This window comes from Gobio gobio, assembly GCF_949357685.1.
Source record: "Gobio gobio genome assembly, chromosome: 1".
In the NCBI taxonomy this organism is placed as follows: Eukaryota; Metazoa; Chordata; class Actinopteri; order Cypriniformes; family Gobionidae; genus Gobio; species Gobio gobio.
The window spans coordinates 3244593-3254432 of record NC_137097.1 but is presented as its reverse complement, the minus strand read 5'-3'; the positions used below and the strand labels follow the sequence as shown (position 1 = coordinate 3254432).

The window sequence follows — 9840 nt, the reverse complement described above, 5'->3', positions numbered from 1 at the left end:
AGACCTTCTGAAGCGAAGCGAAGCGAAGCGATGTGTTTGTGTAAGAAAAATATCCATATTTAAAACTTAATGAAGTAAATTATCTAGCTTCCGCCAGATCGGAAAAAAGCGTAACGTCGTCAGACGTAGCATGAGCATTTTGAACTGTGAGAGTTACACTTTTTCCGTAAGTTGAATACGGAAGGCGATCTGGTGGCCTGTACCCGCAGCAACAAAAAAATTATTTTGGTTGAGAACCATCTGTATGGTGATGAGTGAGTTATATTTACCAATATAAACAACAAGAAATTATAGTACATAGAGATTCAAAACAAAGCTAAACAGGAACTGGAATTCTCCAGTGCAATCACTGACTTGTTCATAAATGCTGAATCATTCACCCACTGTTCCTGTGAGATGCACTACTGTGAGAACTGTTCCGCTTTATTATAGGTCTACTGCCAGTGAAAATAGTAAATTGACAATATTGTATCTAAAAATATTGAGCCAACTGTTATGATTATTCACATTACCGATGACACCACATCTCTCTTAAAGGTGTGGTTATAAATGTATTAGATGACCTCTCCCCATCTTTCACCATCTCATCACCAGCTAAAGACTTTCACCTTAACACTATGAGAACACTCCCAAATAAACTGATTTATCTTCAGGACTTGATCATTTAGATGCTAGCAGAGGCTTTGATCATCAACACAAGGAAGACACAAATGTAATCAAGTTAATTGAATTTATTGACAATAGATATGCATAAATCCCACATCTACTAATGATACCAACAAATGAATATGCACTGCTAATAGAAAGTAAACTAATAACCAAAAATACATATTGATGCAATGCTGTTGAACTGAAAGTACATAATATGGTTATATAATATAGCAAAGCATTATCCCACAAGAGTAATGTGAATGTGACATAATAATAGTAATAAGAACTAATTAAGGGGCAAATCTTGTGCTGAATTTTGGGGATTTCTTAAAATCTATTTTGATAAAGGGCAGGTACTTGAGCAACATTTACATTTACGCATTTGGCAGACGCTTTTATCCAAAGCGACTTACACTTATTATTGCTCCACACTGGTGGGGACTGCTGGGATCAAACCAGCAACCTTTCTGCATATCAGTTCCATGGTTTAACCCACTGGACCACACTTGAGGTATATCTGTGCACATGGCTAATTTTGATAATGGGTTTTGAAAAATACCCTGATATTAATGCCAAATGTATTGCACAAAAACACACACACACACACACACACACACACACACACACACACACACACACACACACACACACACACACACACACACACACACACACACACACACACACACACACACGTTGTCAGTTAAGTCAGGATATAAGCTGGTGCAGTTGGTGAAGTTTGTGACAACTATTTGTTGTTTTACTTTATATTTTTGTGATCAATTTAACAAATCTTTCACATTTCTATCACTTAAAATATCACATTTACATGAAAAAATATATGTATATAAAGAAATATAATGATCTGCCTTACTATTAAACAACTGTCCCTTTGACTTGTAGAGTTAACATGGTATCATCTCAAAGCATTAAATTTTGATATAGTAAAAAAAAAATCTTTTGTTGAGAAATTGAGAGGTTTAAGAGAAGTCATGTACAATATCAAGTATTATTAACAACTGTATATTTCTCATAACAATGATAACAATCTTTGATTGTTAAAATGACGTGCACATAATGTTAGACTTTGGTTTGCTTAAATGCATTGCCTGTTATCCACACATATTTAAAGGGTTAGTTCACCCAAAAATGAAAATTCTGTCATTAATTACTTACCCTCATGTCGTTCGACAACCGTCAGACCTCCGTTCATCTTCGGAACACAAATGAAGATATTTTAGTTGAAATCTGATGGCTCTGAAAGGCCTCCATTGGCACAATGGCACGGTTCACTCTCAAGACCCTTAAAAGGTACTAAAGACGTCGTTACAATGTCCATCTCACTACAGTGGTTCTAAAATAACTTTATGAATCGGCGAGAATAGTTTTTGTGAGCAAAAAAACCCTAAATAACGACTTTCATAGTGATGACGATTTCAAAACACGCCATCATGAAGCTTCGAAGCGTTATGAATCAGTGAGTCGAATCATGATTCGGATCGCGTGTCAAACCGCCAAACTGCTGAAATTTGGCGATTCAAACCGCTGATTCGACTCACTGATTCATAACGCTTCGAAGCTTCATGAGGCCGTGTTTTGAAATCGTCATCACTATACAAGTCGTTATTTAGGGTTTTTTTGCGCACAAAAACTATTCTCGCCGATTCATAAAGTTATTTTAGAACCACTGTAGTGAGATGGACTTTGTAACGACGTCTTTAGTATCTTTTAAGGGTCTTGAGAGCGAACCGTGCCATTGTGCCATTGGAGGCCTTTCAGAGCCATCAGATTTCAACTAAAATATCTTCATTTGTGTCTGAAGATGAACGGAGGTCTTACGGGTGTCGAACGACATGAGGGTAAGTAATTAATGACAGAATTTTCATTTTTGGGTGAACTAACCCTTTAACACTTCATGAAGTGTTCATGAAGTCAAGTGTGACTGACCCAGTTTCTCCAGAATCCACATCAATTGCAGTAGCTTTCATTTCAGTGAAGCCAAATTGTATATTCAGAATGACCACACGGTCCATATCCCTGTTAGTTTTGGGCATATCAACTGTTAGAGAAGCCATGCGTGTCAAGTTACCCTCATCCACAAACTTGACTTTTTTTTTTTGAGTGCTATAAAATGTAAATCTCATTGATTTTTGTTTGGTTTCTACAGGCCAACTTTTGAATGATCGAACTTCATCAAAGAGGACAGATTCTCCCTTGGTAACAAGTGGATCAAAGCAGACATTACAGTACACTTCTCCTAGGCTGTTGACCATTGTGCTCTTTCCCTTGTGAATTAATTCATTGTACCGCTGACATCTACGAATCCCATATGTGAGAGCACTGATGCGAGATTTTACTACTGAAGGTTTTTGGCCATATAGAACTGCGCCCTTTATAACAGCTGTCTGGGGATCAACTGGACAGAGAATCTCGTGTCTAGACCCAAATTTCTCTTTTAAGCAATTAATCAAAATGCGAGATTCAGCGTAACCTCCGACTACCATTATGTACTCAATGCTAAGCTCTGGGTTTGACCGCAAGATACGCTTTATGCTGTCGACAGTCGCCTTGAGACTCTCGTCAAAAAAGCTTCTCAGTTGTTTCTCGTTTATTAGGATCTGTCCATCTTCCCACTCTACTCCCTCAACACCCTCAAAGTAACTTTCTAGACTTTTTTTTCGACTGGCAATTTCTTGCAATTTTGTTGGACAGTCGAGCAGCACAGGTCCATCAAAAGATTTGGAAATCTCAATTTCATGCTTCAATCTCAATGCTTGTGAAGGATATTCTTGCTCAAATTCATCAAAGACTTTTTCAGTAAATACACTTCTCAGAAAAGAGATGAACTTCCTGTCTACTGCCTCTCCACCCATGCCATTTCCAGAAGCAGCATGCAATTCCTTTAATCGACCTTCCTCCACCACCTCATGTACTGTTATGTCAATAGTTCCACCTGCAAATACATAACAGTGTTTTAGTCTTTAGTTTTTATTCATATGTACAAATAAGTAATGTCATGTTTTGACCTCAAGAAGAAAAAGGCAGTTCTTGGCCAAACATTTGAACAGAAACTGAGACAAGGACAGAAAGTGTTAATGTGAAATTTTCCTGATTTACTCCCTGAAGCTTATAGATGCATGGTGTGGTAAAAAGACAAAAGTAATTACAAACTGTAAACTGTAGAACAAATACATGTTAGTTTATCAAAACATCTCATACAATACATAAGAACTTTATTTTCACATGAAACATCAAAGAACCATGTGTTGCCAAAGAACTGCTATCTTTCCTTTATGAACTGAAAGTATACAATTTTGTTTTGTGTTTGATTTTGTGCCCATATAATCTTAGTGAAAGTGGTAAAAAGATTTAGCTTGCTGTCTGCTAAATATAAATATAAATAAACCGTACAACCCTGGTTTTTACTTTATATTTAAATGTTGTAGAGTTTTAAAAATGCAACTTTGACTCAATACATAAAATACTGGATCATAAAAAATATGGACCCACTTTATATTAGGTGGCCTAATATAACTACTATGTACTGACATTTAAATTAATCGTTTGATACAATGTACTTATTGTGTATATACATGTTTAACATTATACTTATATTTTAAATATTACCTGCGTGTAAATACATCCGCAATTAATTTCTGTAGTTTAATTTATAATTATACTATTGACCCTTCCCTTACACCTACCCACACCACCACCACACCTGTCCCTAACTTTACCCTTAAACTTACCCATACCACCACACCTGTCCCTAACTTTACCCTTAAACTTACCCACACCACCACACCTGTCCCTAACTTTACCCTTAAACTTACCCATACCACCACACCTGTCCCTAACTTTACCTTTAAACTTACCCACACCACCACACCTGTCCCTAACTTTACCCTTAAACTTACCCACACCACCACACCTGTCCCTAACTTTACCCTTAAACTTACCCATACCACCACACCTGTCCCTAACTTTACCCTTAAACTTACCCACACCACCACACCTGTCCCTAACTTTACCCTTAAACTTACCCACACCACCACACCTGTCCCTAACTTTACCCTTAAACTTACCCACACCACCACACCTGTCCCTAACTTTACCCTTAAACTTACCCACACCACCACACCTGTCCCTAACTTTACCCTTAAACGTATCCATACACCACACCTGTCCCTAACTCTACCCTTAAACTTATCCATACCACCACACCTGTCCCTAACTTTACCTTTAAACTTAACCACACCACCACACCTGTCCCTAACTTTACCCTTAAACTTACCCACACCACCACACCTGTCCCTAACTTTACCCTTAAACTTACCCATACCACCACACCTGTCCCTAACTTTACCCTTAAAGGTCCCCTTCTTCACGATTCCATTGTTCAAACTTTAGTTAGTGTGTAATGTTGCTGTTAGAGCATAAATAATACCTGTAAAATTATAAAGCTCAAAGTTCAATGTCAAGCGAGATATTTTATTTAACAGAAGTTCCCTTTCAAAGCCTACAGCGAACGGCTGGCTTGGACTACATCCTGGTACTTCCTTCTTTAATTACGTCAGTAGAGCAGTAGAACAGACTAACCTCCGCCCACAAAGAAACGCAAAAAAGGGGGCGCGGTCTTGTTGCTGTCCCACGTGGAGAAGCGGACGGTCGCGTGGAGAAAAGGAACTGTTGCGTTGAGTGTGTTTATCGCCATGTCATCGAGACGCTGTTATTTTCATCCAGGAGTCAAATCACCTTTGTTTGGCTTTCCCAGGGACGCTGTAGAGATTATTGAACGCATACATCTCTCCGTTAAGAGGCGTGACCTTTCCAACGTGCGCTAAACTGCTGTCAAATTACAACACAGGAACCGCATTCACGTGCGCTAAGCTGTGGTCGAATCACAGCACAGGAACCGCTAGCACAATCAGAACTCGTTACGTGTTTCTGAAGGAGGGACTTTATAGAACAAGGAAATCACCAGCCGTTTTTAGGACAGTGGAAACAGCGGTACACAGACAAGTAAATTGTGTGAAAAATACTGTGTTTTTTTACACGCGAAACATGAACACATGTTATATTGCACACTGTAAACACAATCAAAGCTTCAAAAAAACACGAAGAACGGGACCTTTAAACTTACCCACACCACCACACCTGTCCCTAACTTTACCCTTAAACTTACCCACACCACCACACCTGTCCCTAACTTTACCCTTAAACTTACCCACACCACCACACCTGTCCCTAACTTTACCCTTAAACTTACCCACACCACCACACCTGTCCCTAACTTTACCCTTAAACGTATCCATACACCACACCTGTCCCTAACTCTACCCTTAAACTTATCCATACCACCACACCTGTCCCTAACTCTACCCTTAAACTTACCCATACACCACACCTGTCCTTAACTTTACCCTTAAACTTACCCATACCACTACACTTGTCCCTAACTCTACCCTTAAACTTACCCACACAACCACACCTGTCCCTAACTTTACCCTTAAACTTACCCACACCACCACACCTGTCCCTAACTTCCACCTCAATATCAGTGGAAGTTTTTTGCAATACAATATGATTACCATATAAGTAAGTATAAAAGTTATTTTTTGATGTACAGTGGGGAGAACAAGTATTTGATACACTGCCGATTTTGCAGGTTTGCCCTCTTACAAAGCATGTAGAGGTCTGTAATTTTTATCATAGATACACTTCACTTGTGAGTGACGAAACCTAAAATAAAAATCCAGAAAATCTCATTGTATGCTTTTTAAATAATTAATTTGCATTTTATTGCACGACATAAGTATTTGATACATCAGAAAAGCAGAACTTAATATTTGGTACAGAAACTTTTATTTGCAATTACAGAGATCATACGTTTCCTGTAGTTCTTGACCAGGTTTGCACACACTGCAGCAGGGATTTTGGCCCACTCCTCCATACAGACTTTCTCCAGATCCTTCAGGTTGTGGGGCATTCGCTAGGCTATACGGACTTTCAACTCCCTCCAAAGATTTTCTATTGGGTTCAGGTCTGGAGACTGGCTAGGCCACTCCAGGACCTTGAGATGCTTCTTACAGAGCCACTCCTTAGTTGCTCTGGCTGTGTGTTTCGGGTTGTTGTCATGCTGGAAGACCCAGCCACGACCCATCTTCAGTGCTCTTACTGAGGGAAGGAGGTTATACATGGCCCCATCCATCCTCCCCTCAATACGGTGCAGTCGTCCTGTCCCCTTTGCAGAAAAGCATCCCCAAAGAATGATGTTTCCACCTCCATGCTTCACGGTTGGGATGGTGTTCTTGGAGTTGTACTCGTCCTTCTTCCTCCAAACACGGCGAGTGGAGTTTAGACCAAAAAGCTCTATTTATGTCTCATCAGACCATATGACCTTCTCCCATTCCTCCTCTGGATCATCCAGATGGTCATTGGCAAACTTCAGACGGACCTGGACATGCGCTGACTTGAGCAGGGGGACCTTGCGTGCGCTGCAGGATTTTAATCCATGACGGTGTAGTGTTACTAATGGTTTTCTTTGAGACTGTGGTCCCAGCTCTCTTCAGGTCATTGACCAGGTCCTGCCGTGTAGTTCTGGGCTGATCCCTCACCTTCCTCATGATCATTGATGCTCCACGAGGTGAGATCTTGCATGGTGCCCCAGACCAAGGGAGATTGACCGTCATCTTGAACTTCTTCCATTTTCTAATAATTGCGCCAACAGCTGTTGCCTTATCACCAAGCTGCTTGCCTATTGTCCGCTAGCCCATCCCAGCCTTGTGCAGGTCTACAGTTATACCCCTGATGTCCTTACATGGCTCTCTGGTCTTGGCCATTGTGGAGAGGTTGGAGTCTGTTTGATTGAGTTTGTGGACAGCTGTCTTCTATACAGGTAACAAGTTCAAACAGGTGCAGTTAATACAGCTAATGAGTGGAGAACAGGAGGGCTTCTTAAAGAATTTTGTTTTAGATTCTGTCTCTCACAGTTGAAGTGTACCTATGATAAAAATTACAGACCTCTACATACTTTGTAAGTAGGAAAACCTGCAAAATCAGCAGTGTATCAAATACTTGTTCTCCCCACTGTAAGTACATAGTAGTTAAGGTCACCTAATATAAAAGTGGGGCCATAAATATTTGATAAAAGTTGTAATTTTGTATTTTTTTGTATTTTTTTTACATGTTGGTAATGCCACCAGTGGGAAGAATAAGTGTATTTAAAAAAAGTGTAAAAAAAAAATTAATTCATTTTTCTTTGCGTCCACAATTTTCAGTCCCCATTTTGTTGCATCCCTAAATATTGTGTTTATTTGTTGTCAATTGTTTAGATACTAACAAATTATACAGGTACATGAATGATCCTGTACTTTTATAAAGACTTTTTAAAAAATCCACAACGTACCTCCACAATCCACAACCATATATTGTTTTCCGGGATCATTTTCCATAGTTTCTTCAGTGCGGCACTCTGCTATGAAGCCGTCTGTAGGGAGTTGCTTACAGTACACAGAAGCAGCTTCTGGCTCTAAGGCAATGACCAGTCTTTCAGGATCCGACTTTGTCACCAGACCGGCCTGAAAAAAATGGACTACATATGTTACTATATCTCATAACAACGGCTCATGTAAAGGTCTGCAATAAAGCATACAGTAAGAAAACATTAAGTTTTTGTTGTTAACATGTTGAATTGATATTACAAAAGTGAAGAAAATTAAAAGAAACATGACACTCAGGCTGAAGTCTCCATTTTTTCCAGTTGTTCTCATTTCTGTCCAGTGGAAACATTTGATATAATTTGTGGTTACTTTTCTTTTTTTAATTACTCTGGAAATGCCTGAATTGTGAGTACTTGGCAATATTATAATTGGTTGAAAAAGTATAAATAATAACACTTTATTTTGAGGGTCCCCTTTAGACTTTTTCCTGACTATTAGTAACTTTGCAAGTACATGTCAACCTGCTGTACTAACCCTAAACTAAGAGTACACTAATAATACTGTAATGGGAGTTAGTTGACCTGTGATTAACCATTTATATATCTCAATTCTCACCTCAATAGCTGCTTCCCTCATAAACTGTTTGGCTGCTGGATCCCAGATCGCAGGAATAGTCAACACCCAAGTAGCATCAGATGCATCGTAACTCTTGTTGTTTGTGTGAATGGTAATTTTGTTCAGTGCATGATCCTTAAGGTATTTCAGACTCTCTGAGAAAACTGTCATTGCTTTCATTTGTTTTCCATTTTTAGCTGTTATCTTCAAATGCCTATTGATTACCTTTTCAAAGAGAAGTTAATACATTATGTTCATATCTGAAACACATCCCTTAGTGTCAGTAACCATACTTTACACAAAATAGTGGCAGTAATAAAAGTAAAATAAATAATGCCTTACTTTGCCATAGAGCTCCATTTTGAAGTTCTCAAACAAATACCATTTCTTTGCCTGTTGTCTTGAAGATTGTTTTGTGTATGTCTTTAGGGCTTCGTAACCAAAGTGCATAAAGCTATGATGTTCATCAAACAAAATGCATGTACAAGTTTTACCCTGTTTCTGGGAACCACCATGATTCCAGCACGGCAGGAATGCTTGATCATGTTGAGTATCAAATCTGAAGGCGTATCCACTGTACGATGTGCCAAAATCTATAGCAATGTAAAGAGCTGAATCTGCCATTGTGTTTTCAGGTTTGCGAGAACCTGTGCAAATCAGTACTCTTCAGTTCTCTGCAGATTTCACTTGTCCTTGCTCTTTTATAGTCATTGAATTTAGTTTCACTTTTGTTAATCCACCCACTCACACAAACGGGTTGAGTAGCCTAAGTACGGAAATATGAAAATAATGCCAATCTTTATTTTTGAAAACAAACTTCCAGACTGTAATGACTTCAGCACAAACAATGATTTGGAATTGTAAATCCTGAGCTTTATCTCTTAAAGGGTTAGTTCATCCAAAAACGAAAATTAGCCCATGATTTACTCACCCTTAAGTCATCCTAGGCATGACATTCTTCTTTCAGACGAATACAATCGGAGTAAAAATGTCCTGACTCTTCCCAGCTTTATAATGGCAGTGACTGATGCTCTGTTTTTGAAGTCCATAAAAGTGCATCTCTCCATCAGATAACTGCTCCACACGGCTCCGGGGGGTTAATATAGCGTTCTGAAGCAAAGCTATGCATTTG

At 39.0% G+C, this 9840-nt stretch overlaps 1 protein-coding gene across 1 annotated transcript; it reads right to left on the bottom strand.

The window, feature by feature from the left end:
• Positions 1-2564: 2564 nt before the first annotated feature.
• Positions 2565-9384, bottom strand: LOC307142909 (heat shock 70 kDa protein 12A-like; the record flags this gene model as incomplete). The annotated part of the gene is made up of 4 exons (XM_079844081.1): positions 9051-9384; positions 8709-8933; positions 8060-8231; positions 2565-3604 (listed from the first exon to the last, which is right to left on the bottom strand). The coding sequence occupies exons 1-4, from the start codon at positions 9330-9332 to the stop codon at positions 2565-2567; spliced, it is 1719 nt and encodes a 572-aa protein (XP_079700207.1). The 5' UTR covers positions 9333-9384.
• Between the last annotated feature and the right edge of the window lie 456 nt (positions 9385-9840).